We start from the raw sequence: 27,805 nt of genomic DNA on the forward strand, positions 1-27,805 counted from the left end.
TTAGCAAAAATTTCGCAAAAAATATATATCATAGTATCGTGTTAGCCAGTAGATAGAAAAATATTAAGGTTTGAGAGTCCTCAGGGGTTGATACCCTTTAATGGCTAACTGAAAAGATGGTAACAAATTTCAAGCTTTCGAGACTACTCAGATCTCTTCATCAGGCATACTATAACACAATCTGAAGAGTCACATATTTATACGCAGCAGGGCACAGGAATAATGCAATAGATAAGACAAGTGACGTGAAGAAGAACGATCAGTATTGAAGAGGGAGAAGTCGTTGTGGCTGTAAATATTGGAACAGTTCATAGATAAGGAGTGTGAAAGTTTTACTGTCCTGTGATTGAGGTCTGGTCCATGATTGTAAAACTCCCAAAATGGTCTGAGGAGCACATTCCTTAGTTGATGTAGAAAGACATAAATCCATACGATACATTCATTGCTGCTCTGTGAGTGTGTCAAAGATTGTCATAAGCTTGTACTCCCAAATTTTTTTTGTCTTTCTGAGATTTGAAGTTACATTTTAATACAAGTAATTTCATGTCCATGATGCGGTTATCAAGGATACAAAAATGTTTGGCCATAGGTAGATCTGTTCTTTTTTCTTTTATTGTGTGGCGATGAGAATTCATCCTTGTTCTAAGTTTTTGCCCTGTTTTCCCTACATGCAGACCCCCAATTGAACATTTGGAACATATAATTAAGTACACTACATTAGATATGATGCAGCTGAAAGTACCTGGGATCTTGTGGTTGTCTCCTGATGTGAGTTGTGTATCTTCATCTTGTCTGTGTTCATTATAAATGGACAGGTTTTACATTTTTTCTGGCTGCAGGGAAAGGTACCTGAAGCTGTTGGAGAGGACAGGGAGCTTCTGACAATGAAGCTTCTTAGATTTGGTGGCTACCTAAATCACAGAAGTGGGAGGTCTCAAAATATAGATTGTAATCAGGCATCTTTTTGTAATAATAGTTGTAATTTCCGTGCAGCTCCCATTAACACCTCCAGATTTGGATTGTAAGTGACTACGAGAGGCACCCGGTTGCTCTCTTGTTTAGTTTTGAAATGTAGGACATGATTGATAGTCTGATGGCTTTTGCAATCTGGTTTTCAATTGTTGTTTGATGGTAGCCCTGCTTCAAAAAGGTGTTTCAGAGGCCACCAAGGTATTTGTCTCTGTCCATAGTATTGGAACATATCCGATTTTTTCTAATGGCTTGGCTGTAGACAGTGGAGATTGTGTGTTTTGGATGGAAACTGACCCATTTAAGGTATGTTGGAAGGTCAATTGGCTTCTGGTACACGGACGTCTCTATTTCATTGTTCTGCAACTTAATGATGGTGTCCAAAAAGTTAATTTCAGTACAGGAGTAGTTGAGTGTTAAGTTGAGGGTGGGATGAAATTGATTAAATCAGATCAAGGAACATCTTTAGCTGTTGCTCAGACTCTGTCCAGATGATTAAACTATCGTCAATGTAACGGTAGTAGGCCAGAGGCCTGATGTGATGTGAGGACATGAAGTCACTTTCAAGCTTGACCATGAAAATTTGCATACTGTTAAGCCATTTTACTTCCTATATCTGTACCAGTCTCATGTAGATATGTGTGGTTATCAAATTCACAGTAATTGTGGGTGAGGATGATTTTTGTAAGTTTCATCAAAGGTGAAACTATCCTCCCCATCTGTTTGCTTTCCCTCCCAGCAGCTTTTCCTTCTACCAGTTAGGCTTCTGGGAGGTTATACTTGTTCCTTTTATTTTTGATTCTCCTTAGCTTGCCTTCTTTGCCCTATATGAATGTATCTTAGTTTCTCACCCATGGTTTTTGTATCTTACTTCTCCCTTTCCTTTCCCCTTGTTGACAATGTGTTGCGACCTCTCCTCTGATTCCTCAGAAGGTACAAGAAACCCCTCAGCGGCCTATTACAGAGTTAGATCCGAGGTGGTGTTTTAAGTTGTGCAGCTAGGGCCTTTTTAGTCTATACAGAGACCAGTTGGGTGTAGTTGCGACGTTTTCCCGTGTGGGTTCTCTGGTGGCTATCAAGATGAACTTTCTGGTTAAAACATTTCCCACATTCTGAACATGAAGAAGGCTTATCCCCTATGTGAGTTCTCTGATGTCTGATAAAATTTGATTTCTCTGTAAAACATTTCCCGCATTTTAAACAAGAAAATGGCTTCTCCCCTTTGTGGCTTCTTTAGTGTATAACAACATCCTATTCATGGTAAAAACATTTTCCACATTCTGAACATGAAAAAGGCTTCTCCCTGATGTGAGTTTTCTGATGTCTGATAAGATTTGATTTCTTTGCAAAACATTTCCCACATTCTGAACATGAAAATGGCTTCTCCCCTGTGTACGTTTTCTGATGTGCGATAAGACTCGTTTTCCTTGTATAAGATTTCCCACATTCTTAACAGGAAAAAGGCTTCTCCCCTGTGTGGGTTCTCTGGTGACTGAGAAGAGAGATTTTCTTCACAAAACATTTTCCACATTCTGAACATGAAAATGGCTTCTCCCCAGTGTGAGTTCTCTGGTGACTAACAAGAGATGATTTATCTACAAAACATTTCCCACATTCTGAACATGAAAAAGGCTTTTCCCCTGTGTGAGTTCTCTGATGTTTGATAAGATTTGACTTCTTTGCAAAATATTTCCCACATTCTGAACATGAAAAAGGCTTCTCCCCTGTGTGAGTTCTCTGATGTCTGATAAGATTTGACTTCTTTGCAAAATATTTCCCACATTCTGAACATGAAAAAGGCTTCTCCCCTGTGTGAGTTATCTGATGTTTGGTAAGACTTGATTTCTCTGTAAAATATTTCCCACATTCTGAACATGAAAAAGGCTTCTCCCCTGTGTGAGTTCTCTGATGTTTGATAAGACTTGATTTCTCTGTAAAACATTTCCCACATTCTGAACATGAAAAAGGCTTCTCCCCTGTGTGAGCTCTCTGATGTTTGATAAGATTTGACTTCTTTTGAAAATATTTCCCACATTCTGAACATGAAAAAGGCTTCTCCCCTGTGTGAGTTATCTGATGTTTGGTAAGACTTGATTTCTTTGTAAAACATTTCCCACATTCTGAACATGAAAAAGGCTTCTCCCCTGTGTGAGTTCTCTGATGTTTGACAAGACTTGATTTCTCTGTAAAACATTTTCTACATTCTGAACATGAAAATGGCTTCTCCCCTGTGTGAGTTCTCTGATGTGCTATAAGATTTGATTTCCTTGCAAAACATTTTCCACATTCTGAACAGGAATAAGGCTTCTCCCCTGTGTGAGTCTTCTGATGTTTGGTAAGGCTTGATTTCTCTGTAAAACATTTCCCACATTCTGAACATGAAAATGGCTTCTCCCCTGTGTGAATTCGCTGATGTGAAATAAGAGTGGATTTCTCTGTAAAACATTTCTGACACTCTGAACATGAAAATGGTTTCTCCGCTATGTGACTTCTCTGGTGACTAACAAGATTGGATTTCTGGTTAAAACATTTCCCATGCTTGAAACAAAAAAATCTATTCCCTGCTGTATACATTTTTTGATGACTATTTCCATATTCTGATAATGGCTTCTTTGCTTTAGGAGCAGTTTGTTTCTTAATGCCTCTTTTGTGGCTATGATTTTCCTTAGTAGTCAGTAATAAATCAGAAGACAGGACCTGTTTTAAAGAATCAAATGACAAATCTTTTGTGTGAAAGGATGATGGTATATCTGGAGTAATGGCATTCACTTCAGTTGTATTATGTGGGATCTCAAGATCATCTGATTTAAAAATTGAAGATGTCAGCTGTCCCTCTGATCTCTGGGTACTGTCATCTGCGAAAAATAAAACAAATTACTATTTTTGAATAAAATATCCTTGAATTTTATATTTTTGAACATATCTACTTAAAGTGTCTGTAGGAATGGCAAGTTATGTAAAAACATTGAATGATTCACCAAGACAATGACAGTTCACAGTCTAATAGAAAACCTCATAGGATGAACCAGTAGACCGTGGTGTTCAACTGTCTGTTAATTCTGCCTCCCAAATATGGAATATAAAGCCACCAAACAATGTTATGTAGGTGAAAATAACACCAATAGAAACTTCTACTCATCTCACAAAAAACAAGTCCCTACTCCGATCCATCATCTGTCAAAGGAAAAAAAGAAGTTTCCACATTATTAGGGTCTCAGACAGGGCCGTAACTACAGCCGGGGCACTGCCCCGGGGCCCCAACCACCCAAGGGGCCCCAAACTGATGGTAAAAAATTGTATTTTAATACTTTAATATCTCATAAAATACCCAGCTCCTATATTCCTGTCAGACAATGTCACCCGGAGGACAGGAGAGACTATCATTTCAATAATTTCCAGGAGCTCTGCCAGCTGTCAATGAATGGAAACCTGCACTGGCCTGGAAAGTCTCATAGCACAAGATTTGTAACAATATGTTAGTCTGGAGATCACAGAGAGTTGGCGAGGCCGGCACAGTGCACACTGACTGTAACAAACTCTCAGCATCATTGAGAGGAGACAGTCTCAGCAGACACATATCTCTGTGACAGATGTGAGAAGCCCTGCTATTTAATAAACATATACAGTTATTTTAAAATTGTGCAATATTTGGAATTATTCACCTTATTAATTTTCCAAACATATTCACTGAATATTTAACTTCTAAAACTTGCATCATAAACAACAAAATCTATTAAAGGTCTTGCGGAACGTGGTGAAGCCTGTGTGCTGTATACAGCAATGCGTAGCAGGCTTCACCACGTTACGCACAACCTCTAGTGATTTAAATATTGAGGGGCCCCACAATGAAGTTTTGCCCTGGGGCCCCGAAGTTTATAGTTACGGCACTGGTCTGAGAGGCTCTTGAAAAGCAACATGGCTTCCATAAACCAATCCAGCAATATCCACTCTCCCAAAGTCAGATCTCCCCCTTGCTTCTGAGCCTTGCAGTGTGCCCAAACCACATAGCATCCATGTATTTGGCATTACTATAGTGAGAAGAACCCACTTCATTTATGATGTCTGTGTCTCCTGGAGCACAATCTGGTATGTGTTGGGCAATAAAATAGTATATTTTCAATTTTCACGTTCCAACATCCACTGTGTGCTAATTTCCGGAAAGTGGCTGTGGAGTCAAAATAGTCACTACTCCTATAGATTATTTCACTGAGGGTTATAAAATCCAAAATGGAGTCACTTTATGGGAATTTCTACTACTCTGGTTTTCTGCCATTTTGTCATATTAGGGCGTGTGTCCCATTTCCTCTGAGATCTACTCCTGCGATGTCTACTTCTTTCACCATGTCTGTCCTCATTCATTCTGCAGAGAATCTAACGTGGTGGTATACAGTACAGACCAAAAGTTTGGACACACCTTCTCATTTAAAGATTTTTCTGTATTTTCATGACTATGAAAATTGTACATTCACACTGAAGGCATCAAAACTATGAATTACCACATGTGGAATTATATAGTTAACAAAAAAGTGTGAAACAACTGAAAATATGTCTTATATTCTTGGTTCTTCAAAGTAGCCACCTTTTGCTTTGATGACTGCTTTGCATACTCTTGGCATTCTCTTGATGAGCTTCAAGAGGTAGTCACCGGAAATGGTTTTCACTTCACAGGTGTGCCCTGTCAGGTTTAATAAGTGGGATTTCTTGCCTTTTAAATAGGGTTGGGACCATCAGTTGTGTTGTGCAGAAGTCAGGTGGATACACAGCTGATAATCATACTGAATAGACTGTTAGAATTTGTATTATGGCAAGAAAAAAGCAGCTAAGTAAAGAAAAACGAGTGGCCATCATTACTTAAAGAAATGAAGGTCAGTCAGTGTGAAAAATTGGGCAAACTTTGAAAGTGTCCCCAAGTGGAGCTTCAAAAACCTTCAAAGAAACTGGCTCACATGAGGACTGCCCCAGGAAAGGAAAACCAAGAGTCACCTCTGCTTCTGAGGATAAGTTTATCCAAGTCACCAGCCTCAGAAATCGCAGGTTAACAGCAGCTCAGATTAGAGACCAGGTCAATGCCACACAGAGTTCTAGCAGCAGACACATCTCTACAACAACTGTTAAGAGGAGACTTTGTGCAGCAGGCCTTCATGGTAAAATAGCTGCTAGGAAACCACTGCTAAGGACAGGCAACAAGCAGAAGAGACTTTTTGGGGCTAAAGAACACAAGGAATGGACATTAGACCAGTGGAAATCTGTGCTTTGGTCTGATGAGTCCAAATTTGAGATCTTTGGTTCCAACCACCGTGTCTTTGTGCGACGCAGAAAAGGTGAATGGATGGACTCTACATGCCTGGTTCCCACCGTGAAGCATGGAGGAGGAGGTTTGATGGTGTGGGGGTGCTTTGCTGGTGACACTGTTGGGGATTTATTCAAAATTGAAGGCATACTGAACCAGCATGGCTACCACAGCATCTTGCAGCGGCATGCTATTCCATCCGGTTTGCATTTAGTTGGACCATTATTTATTTTCAACAGGTCAATGACCCCAAACACACCTCCAGGCTGTGTAAGGGCTATTTGACCAAGAAGGAGAGTGATGGGGTGCTACACCAGATGACCTGGCCTCCACAGTCACCAGACCTGAACCCAATCGAGATGGTTTGGGGTGAGCTGGACCGCAGAGTGAAGGCAAAAGGGCCAACAAGTGCTAAGCATCTCTGGGAACTCCTTCAAGATTGTTGGAAGACCATTTCCGGTGACTACCTCTTGAAGCTCATCAAGAGAATGCCAAGAGTGTGCAAAGCAGTCATCAAAGCAAAAGGTGGCTACTTTGAAGAACCTACAATATAAGACATATTTTCAGTTGTTTCACACTTTTTTGTTAAGTATATAATTCCACATGTGTTAATTCATAGTTTTGATGCCTTCAGTGTGAATGTACAATTTTCATAGTCATGAAAATACAGAAAAATCTTTAAATGAGAAGGTGTGTCCAAACTTTTGGTCTGTACTGTATGTAATCAAATGTTGTCTACTATACGTAGGGGAAACTACTTAACACATCAGGGACCACATTGCCAGCCATAATTCCACGATTCGTTGCGGCAAAACTTGGTTACCACTATCCCATCATTTCTCCAGCGCCAGGCATACAGTATCACAACTCAGGTTCCAGGTGATTGAAAAAGTACCCAGACGAGATGGTAGCCATATCAAACACCTTAAACAACAGGAGTGGTTCTGGATACACACCCTCCAGACACTGACACAGGGACTCAACTGTGAAATAGATTGGCTAACCTGATTAATCTTTTTTCAAAACACACTAGATCAGCTCTACAACCTACTCCTATTCCTTCTCGCCAGGTGAGTTCCTCAAACCTCCTTCCCCTCTCACCTCCCCCCCCCACTGATTTCCTTCTCCACCCCTTCCCTTCCTCACCTTCTCCTCACCCTCTTACACACAACTCCCATGTATTATTCTTGCAAACCTAATTACATACAAAAAAAACATGGCCTCACACTCTATAGTTTAATACAGGACTCCATACATTCCTTACACCCCCTTCCATTACTGCTTTAATCCCGGGCACCATTTGATCCAACCAGCACAAGTCGTTTTATTCTCCCACCCAGATCAACCTCCCTTTTGCCCCTCATCGATGCACCGTGATGACAACATAAAATAACTATTGCATATAACCTAGAGCTCATGCGCGGGTTTCATCTGTCGCCATGGTTACGCTACACATGTGACATGGCCCTATGGGGGACGGGCCCGCCCCAACAGACCCACTCTCCCTGCCACATCACCCGCCCTTGACGCAACTTCTGGGGGGCGGGTTTGAGCACACGCACTTCCGGTCCGGTGGTAATGGCGGAAACATACATAAACCCTTCATTCTCAACCAGAGACAGATGCACGAGCTGTTCACAGCTCCATTAAAGGTACCCACCCAGCATACTTTGTGCAGTCAAGCAAGCCACCAGGCAAGATCATACAACATGCCTCTATACTGATCTGTTTGGGCACCTGTACTCCCTATATGTCTCTAACTGTTACTTAAAAAGCTTTATTACTTATCTAAGTGGGGACCTATATTCCTCATTAGTGTTAAGCGAATTTGTTCGGCATTTCAAATTCGTGTTCGGGGTTGCGAATTATTCTCGCCAAAAAATCGGCTCCGCCCATGAACATCCCTAATTTGCCACGCTGTCACGCAGCTGTCATCTGCGTGACAGCGTGGAAAATCAGGGATGTTCATGGGTGGAGCCGATTTTTTGGCGAGAACAATTCGGAACCCCGCACACGAACACAAATTTGAAATGTCAAACAGATTCTCTCAACACTATTCCTCATATGTCTCTGTCCTATACCTAACATGCCTTTATACTCATCTATTTGGTGACCCATTTTCCTTATGTCACTGCCCTGATACCTAACTTCTTTACCATCTAAGCTCTATCATTCTACTCCTTGGTCCTCCTCCGGCTCCATTGCTCCTCCACTTAATCTAATCTTTTTGCTTCCATTGTCCCATTTTTTACCAATGACTTACCATGCGCCCAGAATATCAGCAATACTTACCTGCAGGACGGATGTCCTAGAAGCCGCTGAAGATTGTACTTGTAACTGTCGCACATTGATGATGAACATGTGAAAGCCTTATGTATATAACTTCGGTATATAAGTAAATATGTATGCGTGTTTTGACATTTATAGATTTTTTCTCTTTTTTCACAGCGACATTATAAATAAGATTCTGGCAGGGTCAAAACATTAAAAATTATTTATGTCACATGTCCCTGCACCTTTTTAGGTCAGTGCTTATGTCTGAATCAAGGAAGGAGGGGGGAGGAACGTAATTCAGCATCACCATCCAGGTAAAAATTGATTCTTTATTAGTGCATCATTAAAACCGAGTTAAAATCAAACTTCCTTATGTGTTTCTGGCACCGAGATGGGCCCTTAGTTATAGGATATCCTATGACTAAGGGCACATCTCGCTCCGTGCTTCAGCCAACTGGAAAGCACCACACCCTACTAAAGTTCGGAGTATATTGCCGGAAGCTGCCAGATACAGCCTTGTTCTCCTCTGGTTCTGTCCCCTGTGCTCATCTCCCATCTTGTGTATTTGTTTCCGGTTGTGACCTCGGCCCATTTACTGAATACTCGTGTTTTCTGATTTTTCTCTGCCCTCATGGTTCTGACCCGGCAACCTGACTATTCTTCTTGCCATCTCACAACACAGAATAGCAGGTAATACCGTGGCCCAAGCCTAGGGGTCTCTTTGTAAGTCCAGATCCATGTAAGGGGGTTAAAGAATGTTGAGCCAAGCAATCCCTGGGATCTGAAAAACGGGAGTAGATAGCACCAACCCTGTTCGTGGTAGCCATTTTCTGAGCTGTCAGGTGACCATGAACAGTGTCCCCAATACATTATGTCTGCAATCTATTCCAGCAAGATCTGCATTCAAGCAGCTAAATGGCTCTCCTCCACTTCTTAACCTGCCATGTGCCCAGACAGTAGTGTACGACCGTATATAGGGTATTGTCGGTTTCAAGAGAAGTTGGAAAATAATTTTTAAGGTCCATTTGTTTCCTATTATCCTTTGTAAAGAATTCCAAAGTTATCACCACAAAGTGACACACGTCAGATTTGAAAAATGGAGCCTGATTAGCAACATAAAACTGTCTGCGGGAAGTGGTTAAATCAAATTATTTTGGACACTAACTACTGTAGTCAAAAAATGTGACCATAGATAATGACTAGTGTTGAGCGAGCATCCTCATTTACCCCTTTAAACAAGCACGTGCTCAGGTGCTCACCCGTGCTCAGGTGCTCTCTGAGTATTTGCAGCATGCTCGGCATCTATGTTTGAGCTGCATGTGTCACGGCTGTTAGGCAATCCCTGTGTGTGTCACAGCTGTCTAACAAACAGGAAATCCCTGCAAGTGTCACAGCTGTCTAACAGCCTCAAGACATGCAGCCGTGGCGATTCAAACATAGACGCCGAGCACGACGAAAATATTCACCGAGCACCCAAGCGTGCTCGTTTAAAGGGTTAAACAAGCATGCTCGCTTAACACTAATAATGACACGTCAACTGAAATGATCAAACTCAACAGTCTTCATCAGTAAAAATGAGTAACTAGTGGTGAAACCTCTCTGGTAATTAGAGTATGGGGCTCGGCGGCTCTTAGGAATCTAAACTATCGTAAGAGACAATATTTTCTGTCACATGGAGTTTCAAGAAGAAATGTTAGACATTTAAAGAGAACTTGTTATGATAGTGCAGAGATGAGGTGTCTTAAATTCAGAACTCGGGCATTTGGAAGAGGTAATGGAGATCTTTTATGAAAGACTACCAGGGAGTTAAACATTAAGTGAGGCCGGCCGATCCCACTTTAAACTATCAAACAAAAGGAACCAGGGATAAAAAAGACATGAATAAAAAAATGTTACATCCTATGTATGAGGGGAGAACTCCAACACTAAACCGGAGTTGGATTCATTTATGGTGGACCATTGGCGTTACTGGGAGTCCTGACCAGAAGAGTAGAGAAAGTATTAGCGCCCCCATTTCAGGAGAGATTGTGCAGTAATCTGAATTCCTGAGGATTAAAAACATAATGGAATTTATGACGTGGAGTGAATCCATGAAACCAGGGCTGGAGCCAACACATCTCCTGCAGGCGTGAATAAATGTATATTACAGCCATCAGCCACGCACAGCTTAGAGATATATCATGGCACAGGTGTAATGTTTTTTGTATAGTTTATCACAATCCTGTTTGAAGTTAGTTGGTTTGCAATAGAAATTGTAAACTCAGGATAAAGGGAAACTCTGTTGTTATTGTACAGAAATTCACACTTGGCCCTCACTGCACATTTAATGTTGTCGATCATAAAAGTGAAGTTTGGCCAGAAAGACTGGACCTGGTCTTGTAGGGACCATATGAGCACATTCAGCAGCACAGAAGGGAGAGAAGGTAGATTCATCCAATAAGATATCAGGGATCTAGGAAGCCAACAGCATCATTACCCTCCGCTTTCTCTTACAGGCCCATCATAATATTTTTCTTCAAGTGATTTTCTCACTTGTCAGCACATTCTACGTACGCTGTCATTTGGCTTTGTAGTTCACAGATCTGGGCAGGTAACGGTCAGCGTCTTCTAAACCCAGGGGGTAGGGGGATCCTTCAGGTTGTAAGATCTATAGAAAAGGGCTTTCACAATTTCACCAAGTAATTAGAACAATTTTTCATTTGGAGGCGAATGTTGTAGTCTAGCGGCAAAATGGTGATCACACGATTGAGATATGATTGGACTATCCGACTGATAAAGCAGCCACAGCCAGTGACTGAGAAGAATCTGTGATTTTTCTGTATTTGGTGGTTACTACTCACCTGGGTAGTCATATGTAGGAATCTCCTCTTTACACCACTCATCATCCCTCACATATGTCTCTGTAGTATTAATATGGGTCAGATCTTCACCCTGAAACAAATAATGTAAAAGTCACAGACAGATGGAGAAGTCACATCTATGATCAGCTCTAATCCTGCCATCTCCACCGATCTCATTACACAAATATAAAAGATATAATACTGGTGGATAAAACAAGAGTGAGCACAAGCATAGGGGAGATCTCATGACACCTTCTCTCCATCTACCTGATGATCCTGTGGAACATTGGGATCTTCTTGCTTACAGTCCTGTGGAAGAAGAGGACGGGGACATCTTTCTGATGTTGTCCTCTTACTGGATAGATCTGGAGGAAACACATACAGGGACTGAATTCATTCTTTACATACAGATAATTATAGGCAGTGTGTATTTAGTCCTGTCTATTACCTGGTGATGTGAGGGGCTGGGGAACCTCCATGATGTCCTTGTACAGATCTTTGTGTCCTTCTAAATGCTCCCACTCCTCCATGGAGAAATAGACAGCAACATCCTGACACCTTATAGGAACCTGACACATACAATGATATCGTCATCCCCCCGATCCCTTCATATAATTACTAATAATGTCCCAGCATTCCCAGAAGTGTCACCTCTCCAGTCAGCAGCTCAATCATCTTGTAGGTGAGATCTAGGATCTTCTGGTCATTGATGTCCTCATGTATCAGGGGGTGAGGTGGAGGTCCCGTGATTGGGCTCAGGGGTCTTCCCCATCCCTCAGACACAGGGGCCTGGCAGCGCTCACTAGAGGTCTTCTTCACTACTGTGTAATCCTGGTTATGGAGAGACACAATAATAAATATCACTACAGACATTTCCAGAGTCCTCACCTCTCCAGTTCTGTCCATATGTTATTCCCATAGATAAGAATGATGTAATGTGACGTCATCAGAATCTCTCACCTCTCCAGTAAGCCGGAAGAGGATCTCTAGGGTGAGGTGTAATATCCTCTCCGCCATCTTGTCTCTGTCAATATCCATCCTTGATAGGTGATTCAGAAAAATTCTCTTAATATAGAAGATGTCCTAAATAGGAAAGTGATGGAACATCATAAAGAATTCTGTGTAATAATACAATTACTGGAGACAATAAGGGGAAATATATCAGGAGATAGAACGTGTAGATGTTATATTCTCTAGTCTTGTATGGATTGGAACATAAGTTGAATTGCAGAAAAGGACATCTCCTCCATGCTCCCAATCATTGGCTAAGTTGGCCACTGCTTTGGCAACTGATTAGCTGTAGGAATCACAAGTACGTTGGGATTGACCAGGAAATGAAGAGACTGGAGGAGGACCCAAGCAACCATGGTATTTTTATTAGTTTACAACATTCTACTTTTTTCCCTGTCATCTACTAATAAAACCTATATATTTTAGGCCACAGACAACAAGCAGTTTCTTCCTTGGAGTCTGCAGCTGAACACTTTTCTCATAGACTCATCTTCCATAACGCTAATTCTTGTCTCATTTACTGGCACTGGAATCGGCATTAGCAATACTTAAGGAGATATTCATTACACGTAGCTACTACCTAATTACCCAAAGGTAAATGATTCAGGGATGTGTTAAAACATGACTTTTATTTTTTCTTCTTAAAATAACTGATCAAAATTTGATAAAAACACATCAGTGTGCCAGTGCCAGTCCTATACAATGTATGATCCACTGAACTATTCAGTAAGCAATGTGCTCAGACCCTACCCTAATGAGTACTGTTTGTCACTCATTAAGTGCATGCCTCAGAGACTGCAAGCTGTTATTAAAGCCAGAGGTGGTGCAACAAAATACTAGTGATGTATTGGAGTGTTCTTTTAGTGTTTCTTAAAGCCCTAAAGTTGCCATTTGAAATGACTTTAGTTTTGTGCCATGTCTGTGATCTGCTTTTTTTTCAACAACATTAGACAACTGAATGAACATCCTCCGAGCCCGGTGATTCCATAATTTTTGCCAGGGGTTGTATATTAATGGAAAGTTGAGTGGAAGAAAAAAGTGTGATAGAAAAAGGTGCACAAGCAACCGGGATAACCGGTTGAAAGAATTGTTAAGAAAAGGCCATTCAAAAATTTGGGGGAGATTCACAAGGAGTGGACTGCTGCTGGATTCATTGCTTCAAGAGCCACCACACAGACGTATCCAGGACATGGGCTACAAGTGTCGCATTTCTTGTCTCAAGCCACTCAAGACCAATAGACAACGCCTGAAGCGTCTTACCTGGGCCAAGGAGAAAAAGACCTGGACTGATGCTCAGTGGTCCAAGGTGTTGTTTTCAGATGAAAGTAAATTTTGCATTTCATTTGCAAATCAAGGCCCCAGAATCTGGAGGAAGAATGGAGAGGCACACAATCCAAGCTGCTTGAGGTCTAGTGTGAAGTTTCCACAATCAGTGATGTTTTGGGAAGCCATGTCATCTGCTGGTGTAGGTCCTTTGTTTTATCAAGACCAAAGTCAGCACGAAATGTTGGCCTACTGAAATGCATGTTCAGTAAATGTACTCAATACTTGGTTGGGGCTCCTTTTGCATCAATTACTGCATCAATGCGGCGTGGCATGGAGGCGATCAGACTGTGGCACTGCTGAGGTGTTATGGAAGCCCAAGTTGCTTTGATAGCAGCGTTCAGCGCATCTGCATTGTTGGGTCTGGTGTCTCTCATCTTTCTCTTCCCAATACCCCATAGATTCTCTATGGGGTTAAGGTCAGGTGAGTTTGCTGGCCAATCAAGCACAGTGATGATGTTGTTTTTAAACCAGGTATTGGTACTTTTGGCAGTGTGGACAGGTGCCAGGTCCTGCTGGAGAATGAAATTTCTTTCTCCAAAAAGCTTCTCGGCAGAGGGAAGCATGAAGTGCTTGAAGTCCACTTGACAGAGAGCGCGAGTACATATCTTGACGAAATTTTAACACCATTTGTTCATGCATTACCCTCATTTATAAGTGACACAAAAGATCTAGTCTCTAAACTAAGTGATATTACTGTATCTGATACCATCATTCTGACTAGTCTGGACGTGGAGGCCCTCTACAGTAATACCAACCATGAGCTGGGCATTGGGACAATTGCGTATTTTTTTAAATATGAAGAGTAGACAATTCTTATCACATAACTCTTGTTTTGTCACTCTTAGGATTCGTACTTACGCATTATTTTTTCACCTTTGATGATATATTTTACTACTATCAAAAGAAAGGACCGCAATGGGAACATGTGTCCCAACCTTTGCAAATTTATTTTTGGGGTGGTGGGAGGACCAACACGTTTTCAATGAGGATTTCAGTTTTCATACTAGTCACATTTTATTTTGGGGTAAGTTCATTGACGTTTTGATTTTGTGGGATGGTGACAGATTTTTTTGGGATTTTGTATCTATTTTGAATAAGAATCGGATTGGAATGTTCTTTACCCATGAAATCGGTTTTAAGAGGATCAATTTCCTTGACCTGACAAACCAAATTGATGGGATCTGTAATATTCATATGGACATATTTCGTAAGCCGACCCCCACCAACAATCTCCTTCATTGGGATAGCTGGCACCCCAGGGTGTTGAGAGCAGGTATACCGGTAGGTCAATACCTGCGTGCGAGACATAATTGTTTGGATGAGGATACTTTTATCCAAGAGAGTAGGAATCTATTCTCAAGATTTACAGCAAGGGGATATCCGAAACAGGTGCTATACAAAGTCTTTAATAGGGCTAAGACAACTAATAGGGATTCGCTGCTATGCCCCAAGAGGAATGCACCAGAGAATAATAGAGTCTGACATATAGGAAACTATGATGATCAGACAAGCACAGTGTATAACATCATGCGGAAGTAATGGCCTATATTCTCAGCTGATGCCGATTTGAGGGCGATTGTTGGTGGACATCCGGAAATTACCTTCCATATAGGGAAAAATTTGAGGGATTTCCTCAATTACAGAAATTTTAGGAGGAGCAGGCAGTATTCTGAGTTGGCAATCGAAACATCATGGAGGCTCCGATCCTTGTAGGGGCTGCTCCTTTAGTAAATATATGACTCGGGTTACGACTTTTACGAATCCAACTGATGGACATGAGTATTTCGTTAGGGACCAAATTAATTGCAGATCTAAGGGGATAATTTATGTAGTGAAATGTCCCTGCCCTAAATGGTATGTAGGGAAGACCATCCAGGAGGTTAGGAGGAGAATATCTAACCATCTTAGCTCTATTAATACTGGTGCAGATACGGTTCTCTCAAAGCATATGAGAGGTTTACATGCAGAAAAACCCCTGGAACTGCTATTTTGGGGCATTTGTAAAATGACCCTTGGCCCTAGGAAAGGTAACCTTGACCAATTATGTTTGAGGGAAAAAGCTAGATGGATCTATAAGCTTAATTCACGTAGTCCTATGGGGCTTAATGAAGGATTTATTTAGCTATAGTGCTTTCCTATAGGAGCATTTATATGAGTGACATGAATGAATTATGCCTATTTACACTATGAATGTTGAATAACAACATACTAGTAGATGATTAATTTATTGAGTTAATTATATATAAGTTTTTGTGATAACAAGACTTATTAGGATATATGGAAATATGTCTGATGGTTAGTGTTACAACCTTTTGAGAGTAAACCAGCAATTAATTTTTTTATGTAAATAGTAGGATTTAGACAATTTCAACTGATTAATTTATGGCTTATATGAAATTGATCTGAGTAATTAATGAGATTAGCATAGAGAATTTATTCATATTTATATAAATATTGTGTCCCTGCAACTATTCTATATAGTTCACAGACATTCGATTTGAGTAATGAATAACGCTGATAGGGAGAGATGATGATTATTTGTCTATCTCTCCTTTTCTGCATATGTGGATCATGTCTCTTTAAGAGATTTGAGGACATGCGCAGTTTGTTATTGAAACACAATGTGTCCTGAGTTTGGAATTTTGGTGAGTGCGCATGTCTGGTGATGTCACCGCATGGAGAGTGATGTCATCTGACGCGCACCTATCAGGGAGCGAGACGTGGCATGCGATGAGTGGCCGGCTCCATTACCCATGGAGAGCGATGTCATTTGACACTCACCTATCAGAGGGCGAGACATGGCATGCGATGAGTGGCTGGCTCTGTTATCCAATAGGGAAAAAGGTAAATAACCTGACATCAGCGTACACGGGCTATCGACGCTGCAAGTGGACACGGGAACACCTATCAGGTCCTAGGATATAGGTTGGTCCCCCCTTGGCATCTGATGCGGTGGTGAATCAAAGGCTCTCTGAGATGAGGCATCTTGGGAAAGTAATACATAACTGTCACGATTGGTCATTGTATCAGTTATGAGATTTGCTAAGCATATGCGATATATACCGTATTTTTAGGACCATAAGACGCACCTAGGTTTTAGAGGAGGAAAATAAAAAAAAATTTATAAGCAAAAAATGTGATCATGATCCACTGTTAAGGGGGAGGGGGTCTGCTGCTGACACTGTTATAGGATTAATGTCCCCCAATTCTGTTAATATCCCCCATCCTGGTATACATGGCCCCCATCTGCATCCTGATATGCATGGCACCCCAATCCACCATCCTGGTATGCATGGCACCCCTCATCCCTCTTCCTGGTATGTATGTCACCCTTCATCCTGGTATGTATGGTCCCCCTCATACCCATCCTAGTATGTATGGCACCTTCATTCCTCTTCCTGGTATGTATGGCCCCCCTCACACCCATCCTGGTATGTATGGCACCCTTCATCCCTGTATGTGTGGCCCCCCTCATCCTGGTCCCTGTATGTATGGCCCCCTTCATCCCTGTATGTATGGCCCCCCTCATCCCTGTATGTATGGCCTTCTTCATCCCTGTATGTATGGCCCCCTTTATCCCGGTATGTATGGCCCCCTTCATCCCGGTATGTATGGCCCCCCTCATTCCGGTATGTACGGCCCCCTTCATCCCGCTTTGTCACGCTACACAAAAAAAACAAAAAAACAATCATACTCACCTCCTCTCTCCTCCAGCACTGCGTCCAGCTCTGTTGCCGACAGGGATCTCACTGTGTGAGCCGCGCATGGCGTAACTGCCATGCGCCCTCAAGCAGCGAGATGCTCTGCCGGAATAGTCACTGCTCCCCACACCAGGACTGTGTGCGTGGGGAGCAGTGATCATTCACTCACCTTAATAGCGCGCACACTGTAGCCGCAGCGCGGCTCCTGATGCGCTCGGTGGTCAGCGTGCCCACTATTAAAGCCCATGGATATTCATGGACTTTAATAGCAGGCACGGTGACCGCCGAGCCCAGCAGGAGCCGCGTTGTGCATACAGTGTACGCGCTATTAGGGAGAATGAATGGTCACTGCTTCCCACGCACACAGTCCCGGCATGGGGAGCAGTGACTATTCCAGCAAAGAGCGGGACACAGCTCTGGACGAGAGAGGAGGGGAGTTTAATTGTTATTTTTTTTCTGTGCAGCGTGAGGGGGATCAGGGGGTGCCAAACATACCAGGATGAGGGGGGCCACACATACAGGGATGAAGGGTGCCATACATACCAGGAAGAGGGATGAAGGTGCCATACATACCAGGAGTCGCACTGCAGGCACAGTGTGACGGCTATGAAGGAAAATGAAATTCACTACTCCCCACTCCGATGAATATTCATTTCCTGTGCCCCGCTCCTCCGCCGCTGTCGCTTCCCCCACCACCCACATCCACAGTATTTATGTATATCGGACTATAACACACACCCCCCACTTTCCTACAAAATTTTGGAGGAAAAGTGCGTCTTATAGTCCGAAAAATACAGAATGTGATTGGCTGATTTGTGCTGGAAAGTCTATTGGTTCTTTGTGGACCTATGGTGCATATCCAAAGGCTTTAAAAAGGTCACAGCATATTTCTGTATTCATTATAGCTCCAGCCACCTGAGGAAGCCCTTGGGGTGGCTATGTGATTGTCTCTTAAACAGCATTGGTGGTGTCAGTGCATTAGCAACATAGGTTCAGTTCAGTTCAATAATAAGCCATGAACTGCAGTCATGATGAACAGATATATATAGCTAGGTATGATCTAAACACGTTGCTTACTGAATAGATCAGTGGATCATACATTGTATAGGACTGGCACTGGCACACCGATGTGTTTTTAAAACATTTTGATCACAGTTATTTTAAGAAAAACTAAAAGTCATGTTTCAACACATCCCTGAATTAGGGTTCATTTACCTTCGGGGAATTAGGTAGTAGCTATATGTTTTCCCTATAGGGGTGTGAACACCTTTTGTTTTTATTCATTACACATGACCCAAGAAATAACTACTTCATGATTAGGACAACATCTTCATCTTCTACTATGGCTCTAGAAACATATTTGGCCAGAGTCCTTCACTGATTACATCATCACTGGTAATCTATATGAAAGTTTTCTGTCTTACCCAGGCTGTAACCTTTTTATCACATTTGATCTCATTTATAAAAGCTTGTTAATAAGAACACCAATAAAGGAGTGACTTGATGCTAATGTCTCCAGTTACAGTGTTTGTTTTTTTTCTGGATATGTCATAGAAAATAAAAATCTCTGAAGTCAATTGTCCCCCTCCCTCCTTCCCTCTGTCATTTGCAATCTGAGTTGACACTCTTAGATGTAGGATTGAACAAATTACCTATAGTGTGAAGTGAACCAGCCTCATCAACATGCAGGCCGCCCCTTGTGAAGTAAGAGGATTAAAGCAGGCACAAGGTTTTCTAGTAAGACAAACAGCTGACAGTCTCTAAGACTTAGACAAGAAACTAATACCAGTAAAAAATTGAATGTTGCGGAACAGTGAATCAGATTAATTAACATGCAAGAGCTTCTTCTTGTAGGGGAAAGACTATGAGGGTGTGTATTGTGCATAGACAAAGAGTGCAGATTAAACTATTTGTTCAGACAGGAAAAGGTATTTTAAGGATAAAAGGGAATATCTCACACTCTTTAGAAATAGCCAAGGTCACCCAGCAGACACATTCCTTTCATCAGCACAGGTTCAGCAGTCAGGATGTCTCCGAAAGAAAATATAGAATATTGGAATTTATATGAATCCAATATTAATGAGACATAATGTGAAGAAGCGGCAACGGGGTGACCCCGCAGAACCTCGCTGTTGCCGCCTCTTGTGATGGATTCACACCCCGCCTCCCACCTGACGTCACAGTTATGTCAGATGGAGCACGTGGTAAGGACCTGCCCTCTGCACCTACGTGACATTCCGCACCCCCCCGAAGGACGCGTAAGGTCAGGTTGGTACATTTTGCGCAGACACTCCCTGTCCACACGGGACAGGAAGGAACCAGGGAGTGGGTAGAGGTGGTCCACTCAGTCACTGATGTGGCACCACACTCGCCCACAACCCTGATAGGCTGAGAGGCTCCGCTCACTAGCTCCAGTGAAGCAGAGCCTAGTCAGCCTGGGAGAGCTACCATCAGTTTCTATTTGATATAATAGACTATATCGGGCTAGAAACCAGTCCAGTAGCTTGTTCGTTGGACCGAACAACAGGCGTAAGTTTCGTGGGTCGAGATAAAAGAACAGCCCAAGATTAAGTTATATATTTAATCGCCATAAGGGCACACTAAACAATACACTATATACATAAGGGTTATACATATACAGTGGTCAGAGTTACAAGCAAAAAAGCATCGGTGCAAAAGGTATAAGGCAGTTATTACAAGTCAGTTACTGGTTTAGATGGATGACCTGTCTTTCTGGGGAAGGGCTGCCACAGGAGAGGTTTGTGGGCCTTCACTTGGTTGATGGACTTGTCCCACATGTCTTGATGGCACGACCTCCCCAGGAACAAAGACGATGATGTCAGGGTTCCAGGAGTACATAACCCCTCTGGATCACTCCCAATCCGGCCTTGTGGCTGCGCCCAAATTTCCTCCCCTGGTCTCTCTTAGTTAAGAGACTCCCAAAACTAAAATGGGCTATACCTCCTTACTGGATAGTCCCAGGGAATCGGTTCTGGTGTCAATGGACCCAGCTAGGCCTCTGCTATACGTGGAGACCAAACACAGTGGCCCTGGGGGCTTCCGAAAGGCTGTGCTGCATATCTCTCTATCCTTGCTAGCTGGGCGGTGGAGAAAGGGCTGGTGAGATTCTCCCTTCCTTCCAGTTTCCAAAAATCTGGTTTGTTTATCACTGGGACATATCGTTCTCCCATAACTCAACATTAAATTATAGTATCTTACACAAAGAGCCTGCCTCATGGCTTGGGGGATGGGACATCCTGTGTAGCTGTCAGCTGCTGTGGGAGATCTCACTCCTCGCTTCTCAGCCCCCTCCTTTTCAAGCTGCAGTGTATTCAAAAGAGTCAGATTATACTGTGTATGGAGATCTCTGTAATCACCGTCACGTAGTACACAGTGATTGACAGGGGATTACCTTGAATATCTTCACACATACATGCTCAGCACTGGAGATAGCCAGAGAAATGATACATATTTTCTCATTACTGTAGCCCCTGCCAATGAGCCATAAATGCACACTGGCCACATAACTGACAACAGCTATGCCATGTTTGGTCTCTAAGTAAAGATAAAATCCAGATGGAAAATATGGCATCAATCTACAACTTCTGCGATCATCCGGAGTGGAATTATCACATAAGTTGGGGGTTGCATAAAATCATGAAGGACTGAGACAAGCGCACAACCTGGCCCATGTGAGGTCATCACGGGGGAGTGTATGTGTGGGATATGTTCATGTAGAGAGATACATATCGTTCACGCAGGAACCCCCGTTCACGAAACGGCCAAATTAAGTGCTCTCCTTCGGCTAAACTGAATTGTCTCTGTGATTTGGTGTAGTAAGTTTTCTTGTTTTTTTTGTAACTGTATATGCTGTAGGTACTGTGGGAGCATTATATTTAGAAGCTTAATGACCGCAGTCACAGCTACGACTGGGCCTAGACAACGCCAGCCGTTTCAGCTAAATGTGTGTCTTCAGACTCACATTCATAGCAACATAGTAACACAATAATGTAGGCTGACAAAGACCTAGGTTCACCAAGTTCAACCTTCCTCCCCCAATTGTACATTTTGTCTAATTTAACTGTAACCCACAATGTTATGTGTATCGAGCAAATCATCCAGCCCTTTTTTTGAAGCTGTTATAGTGTCTGTCATTACTACCTCTTGTGGTAGGGCATTCCACAGTCTGACTGCAAAGAATCCTTTCCTGTTTAGGTGCCAAAATTGCCTTTCTTCCACCCGTAATGAGTGCCCCCTGGTCCTTCGTATGGTCTTTAGAAGGAATAGGTGATGTGGTAGTCCTTTGTACTGACCACACATATATTTATACATGTACATAAGATCCCATCTGAGGCGTTGTTTTTCTGAGCTAAACAAGCTCAACTTTTTCAACCTCTCATCATATGAGAGGCCTCCATCCCTTGTAATCTAGTTGCCCGCCTATTAACTGACTCTAACTTCTGAATATCCTTTTTAAAATGTGGAGCCCAAAACTGAATCCCATACATTGGGATCACGCAATTTTAGTTATATCTTTTATACATCCTAAAATTTTGTTTGCTTTTGCGGCTGCTTCTCGACATTGAGTATTGCTGCTCAGCTTATTTGTAGCCAGAATACCCAAGTCCTTCTCCTGTTCTGTAGTCGTGAGCATACTCCCATTTAGTGTACAGTATATGCAGCAACGGGGTTACTCCGTCCTAGGTGCATTACTCTACATTTATCTACATTAAACCTCATCTGCCAAGTGTTTGCCCTTTTAGTCACCTTATCCGTTTTGCAATATTGTAATGTCAAGATCAGATTTTAATATCCTACATAGCTTGTTGTCGTCAGCAAAGACTGACACTTTACTTACAATCCCATTCCCAAGGTCAATAATAAAGAGGTAAAAAGAATCGGTCCTAGCACAGATCCCTGCATCACACCATTGCTGACTATGTCCCAAAATGTAGTATATTCCTCTATGTTTGTCACCCAGTCATGGCTTTCATCCAGCCAGGTTTCCGTAATGCCCACCACATTGTATTCTGTGACTGATATAAGAGTTTCCAGTTCATTCATTTTGTTTGCAAGACTTCTAGCATTTGCCAGCAGACATTTAATACTATTAGCACATTTATTACTCCTACTCAGCTCCCTACTTTCTTTGCATATCCCAGCCCCCCCAGATCCTCATTAATCCCTAGTATTTCACTCACATCGGGTCCGTGTGCCACAATACACGCTGCTGACCAATCAACACTGACTTTGGCGGGCACTTGACTAGGGGCGAATGGAAGTGACATCATGCGCTCCTGTTGCATGCATGCTGAAGTCAGCTGCCAGCTCTAGAAAAATACGCTGCGCGGCGGAGTGAAGGTAATATAATGTGTTGTTTTTCAAATCAGTGAGTACATGGTACCCTAGGCCATAATACTATATGTATGACTATGGGCTGTGCATTATACTACATGTATGACTATAGGCTGTGCATTATACTACATGGATGACTATGGGCTGTGCATTATACTACATGGATGACTATGGGCTGTGCATTATACTACATGTACGGACTACGGGCTGTGCATTATACTACATGTACGGACTATGGGTTGTGCATTATACTACATGGATGACTATGGGCTGTGCATTATACTATATGTATGATTATGGGATGTGTATTATGTGCATTATAATACATGTATGACTATGGGCTGTGCATTATACTACACGTATGACTATGGGCTGTGCATTATACTATACGTATGACTATGGGCTGTGCATTATATTACATGCATGACAATGGGCTGTACATTATACTACAGGTATGACAATGGGTTTTGAATTATACATTATGGAGGACTATGGGCTATGCATTATACTATATGTATGACTATGGGCTGTGAATTATACTATATGGAGGACTATGGGGAGTGCCTTATACTATACGGAGGACTATGGGGAGAAACTTCTACTATATGTAGGAATTTGGGGAGTGCATTATACAACCCCTGGCAAAAATTATGGAATCACCGGGCTCGGAGGATATTCATTCGGTTGTTTAATGTTGTTGAAAAAAAGCAGATCACAGACATGGCACAAAACTAAAGTCATTTCAAATAGCAACTTTAGGGCTTTACGAAACACTAAAAGAAAACAAGATTAAAAATGTGGTACTCAGTAAGGGTAATTTTATGCAAACCAAGCAGAGGGAAAATAATAAAGAATCACTCAATTCTGAGGAAAAAATTATGGAATCACCCTGTAAATTTTCATTTCCAAAACTAACACCTGCATCAAATTAGATCTGCTCGTTAGTCTGCATCTAAAAAGGAGTGATCACACCTTGGAGAGCTGTTGCACCACGTGGACTGACATGAATCATGGCTCCAACACGAGAGATGTCAATTGAAACAAAGGAGAGGATTATCAAACTCTTACAAGAAAGTAAATCATCATTCAATGTTGCAAAAGATGTTGGTTGTTCACAGTCAGCTGTGTCTAAAATCTGGACCAAATACAAACAACATGGGAAGGTTGTTAAAGGCAAACATACTGGTAGACCAAGGAAGACATCAAAGCGTCAAGACCGGAAACTTAAAGCAATATGTCTCCAAAACAGGAAATGCACAACAAAACAAATAAGGAAATGAGTCAATGTCTGTGACCGAACTGTAAGAAACCGCCTAAAGGAAATGGGATTTATATATAGAAAAGCTAAACATAAGCCACCATTAACACCTAAACAGTAAAAAACAAGGTTACAATGGGCTAAGGAAAAGCAATCATGGACTGTGGATGACTGGATGAAAGTCATATTCAGTGATGAATCGCGAATCTGCATTGGGCAAGGTGGTGATGCTGGAACTTTTGTTTGGTGCCGTTCCAATGAGATTTATAAAGATGACTGCATGAAGAGAACATGCAAATTTCCACAGTCATTGATGATATGGGGCTGCATGTCAGGTAAAGGCACAGGGGAGATGGCTGTCATTACATCTTCAATAAATGCCCAAGTTTACATTGATATTTTGGACAGTTTTCTTATCCCATCAATTGAAAGGATGTTTGGGGATGATGACATCATTTTTCAAGATGAAAATGCATCCTGCCATAGAGCAAAAACTGTGAAAACATTCCTTGAAAGAAGACACATAAGGTCAATGTCATGGCCTGCAAATAGTCCGGATCTCAATCCAATTGAAAATCTTTGGTGGAAGTTGAAGAAAATGGTCCATGAGAAGGCTCCAACCTGCAAAGCTGATCTGGCAACAGCAATTAGAGAAAGTTGGAGCCAGATTGATAAAGAGTACTGTTTGTCACTCATTAAGTCCATGCCTCAGAGACTGCAAGCTGTTATTAAAGCCAGAGGTGCTGCAACAAAATACTAGTGATGTATTGGCGTGTTCTTTTGTGTGTTTGTTTTTCATGATTCCATCATTTTTTCCTCAGAATTGAGTGATTCCATCATTTTTTCCCTTTGCTTGGTCTGCAAAAAATTACCCTTACTGAGTACCACATTTTTTATCTTGATCTCTTTTAGTGTTTCTTAAAGCCCTAAAGTTGCCATTTGAGATGACTTTAGTTTTGTGCCATGTCTGTGATCTACTTTTTTTCAACAACATTAAACAACTGAATGAATATCCTCCGGGGTTGTACTATACGGAGGACTATGGGGAGTTCCTTGTACTATATGGAGGACTATGGGGAGTGCCCTATACTATACGGATGACTATGGGGAGTGCCTTACACTATACGGAGGACTATGGGGAGTGCCTTATACCAGGGTTCCCCAACTCCAGTCCTCAAGGCCCACCAACAGGTCATGTTTTCAGGATTTCCTTAGTATTGCACAGGTGATAATTCCATCATCAGCACAGGCAATAGTTACATCACCTGTGCAATACTAAGGAAATCCTGAAAACATGACCTGTTGGTGGGCCTTGAGGACTGGAGTTGGGGAACCCTGCCTTATACTATACGGAGGACTATGGGGAGTGCCTTATACCACATGGAGGACTATGGGGAGTGCCTTATACCACATGGAGGACTATGGGGAGTGCCTTATACCACATGGAGGACTATGGGGAGTGCCTTATACTATATGGAGGACTATGGGCTGTGCAGTATACTATATGGACTATGGGCTGTGCATTATACTATATGGACTATGGGCTGTGCAGTATACTATATGGAGGACTATGAGGAGTGCATTATACTATACGGAGGACTATGGGGAGCGCCTTATACTATACGGAGGACTATGGGGAGTTCCTTATACTATCTGGAGGACTATGAGGAGTGCCTTATACCATATGGAGGTCTATGGGGATATGGGGAGTGCCATATACTGTATGGAGGACTATGGGGAGTGCCTTATACTATATGGAGGAATATGGGCTGTGCAGTATACTATATGGAGGACTGTGAGGAGTGCATTATACTATATGGAGGACTATGGGGAGTGCAGTATACCATATGGAGGACTATGGATGGTATAGTATACTACATGGAGGACTATGGACGGTGAGGTATACTATATGGATGACTATAGGTTGTGCATTATACTGTATGGAGGACCTGGAGAGTGCATTATACTTCTGCTATGGGGCCCCATGACTTCTAAGTTCGCATCTGGTGAGTATAATAGTTATTTTTTTTCTATACATTAAAGAACAGCGACAGAATAAGGGGGGCATATACCTGGATAGGGCCCAGGAAAAGGGGCATACATATTTTCAACCAGATAGGGGGCGTCAGTCGAAATTTGCACAGGCGCCCATCAGATCCTAGTTTCGCAACTGATTATACTGTGTGTGGGGGGATGGTGGTACTGTGGGAACATTATACTGTGTGGGAGCATCAAACATACTGCATAAGGGGCATAATGGGGGCATTACACTGTGTGGGGGCATCATACATCCTGCATAAGGGGCATAATGGGGCCATTACACTGTGTGGGGGCATCATACATCCTGCATAAGGGGCATAATGGGGGCATTACACTGTGTGGGGCATCATACATCCTGCATAAGGGGCATAATGGGGGCATTACACTGTGTGGGGGCATCATACATCCTGCATAAGGGGCATAATGGAGGCATTTCACTGTGTGGGAGCATCAAACATACTGCATAAGGGGCATAATGGGGGCATTACACTGTGTGGGGGCATCATATATCCTGCATAAGGGGCATAATGGGGCCATTACACTGTGTGGGGGCATCATACATCCTGCATAAGGGGCATAATGGGGGCATTACACTGTGTGGGGCATCATACATACTGCATAAGGGGCATAATGGGGGCATTACACTGTGTGGGGGCATCATACATCCTGCATAAGGGGCATAATGGAGGCATTTCACTGTGTGGGGGCATCATACATCCTACATAAGGGGCATAATGGGGGCATTACACTGTGTGGGGGCATCATACATCCTGCATAAGGGGAATAACACTGTGTGGGGGGCATCATACATCCTGCATAAGGGGCATAATGGGGGCATTACACTGTGTGGGGGCATCATACATCCTACATAAGGGGCATAATGGGGGTGTTACACTGTGGGGGGCATCATACATCCTGCATAAGGGGCATAATGGGGCCATTACACTGTGGGGGCATCATACATCCTGCATAAGGGGCATAATGGGGGCATTACACTGTGGGGGGCATCATACATCCTGCATAAGGGGCATAATGGGGGCATTACACTGTGGGGGCATCATACATACTGCATAAGGGGCATAATGGGGGCATTACACTGTGTGAGGCATCATACATACAGCATAAGGGGCATAATGGGGGCATTACACTGTGTGGGGTATCATACATCCTGCATAAGGGGCATAATGGGGGCATTACACTGTATGGGGCATCATACATACTGCATAAGAGGCATAATGGGGGCATTACACTGTGGGGGCATCATACATCCTGCATAAGGGGCATAATGGGGGCATTACACTGTGGGGGCATCATACATCCTGCATAAGGGGCATAATGGGGGCATTACACTGTGTGGGGGCATCATACATCCTGCATAAGGGGCATAATGGGGGCATTACACTGTGTGGGGGCATCATACATCCTGCATAAGGGGCATAATGTGGGCATTACACTGTGGGGCAGTAAAGGGGTCCTGTACTATGAGAACAATACGTTTCCTCCCTTCCTGTCTCCATAGTTGGGTCGTATGTATCTATTACAGGAAACAGAACATAAACCTTATGATTTTTATAAAGGGGCAACACAAGACCCCAAAAGAGTCTCCGTGCTGAAGGGGTTAATGCCCCCTGCGCCCAGTAATGGGGTCTCCACTTACCTCCACCTGCAGAGCCGCCACCACATATATGGCTGCTCTGTGCGCACAGGACCTGTGATGAGGTCACAGGAGGGGAGGAGTCAG

The 27,805-nt window shown here is 42.6% G+C and overlaps 2 protein-coding genes across 2 annotated transcripts in view; both read right to left on the reverse strand.

Annotated features, from left to right (window-relative positions):
• The window catches only part of LOC141207902 (uncharacterized), a 999,716-nt gene extending 971,932 nt beyond the window's left edge, over positions 1-27,784 (reverse strand). Inside the window, exon 1 of the mRNA XM_073664463.1 lies at positions 27,722-27,784. The gene's annotated coding sequence lies outside the window, so the exon portion shown is untranslated. The remainder of the gene's footprint in view (positions 1-27,721) is intronic.
• LOC141207919 (uncharacterized) lies at positions 70-27,805 on the reverse strand. Its single transcript, XM_073664487.1, has 7 exons — positions 27,722-27,805; positions 12,334-12,456; positions 12,025-12,204; positions 11,822-11,942; positions 11,641-11,738; positions 11,374-11,464; positions 70-3,824 (listed from the first exon to the last, which is right to left on the reverse strand). Exons 2-7 carry the CDS (start codon positions 12,409-12,411, stop codon positions 2,419-2,421), a joined length of 1,974 nt encoding a protein of 657 aa, XP_073520588.1. The 5' UTR covers positions 12,412-12,456; positions 27,722-27,805; the 3' UTR covers positions 70-2,418.

This window comes from Phyllobates terribilis, unplaced genomic scaffold, assembly GCF_046119375.1.
Source record: "Phyllobates terribilis strain yellow unplaced genomic scaffold, ASM4611937v1 Scaffold_167__1_contigs__length_4167997, whole genome shotgun sequence".
Taxonomy (NCBI): Eukaryota; Metazoa; Chordata; class Amphibia; order Anura; family Dendrobatidae; genus Phyllobates; species Phyllobates terribilis.

Coding starts and splice junctions, on each gene's coding strand:
- LOC141207919 (XM_073664487.1), bottom strand. CDS start 12,411: ATGGATATTGACAGAGACAAGATGGCGGAGAGGATATTACACCTCACC. Junction 11,739..11,821: donor CCAGCCCCTCACATCACCAG/GTAATAGACAGG, acceptor TGTTTCCTCCAG/ATCTATCCAGTAAGAGGACA. Junction 11,465..11,640: donor ATGTTCCACAGGATCATCAG/GTAGATGGAGAG, acceptor TATTTGTTTCAG/GGTGAAGATCTGACCCATAT.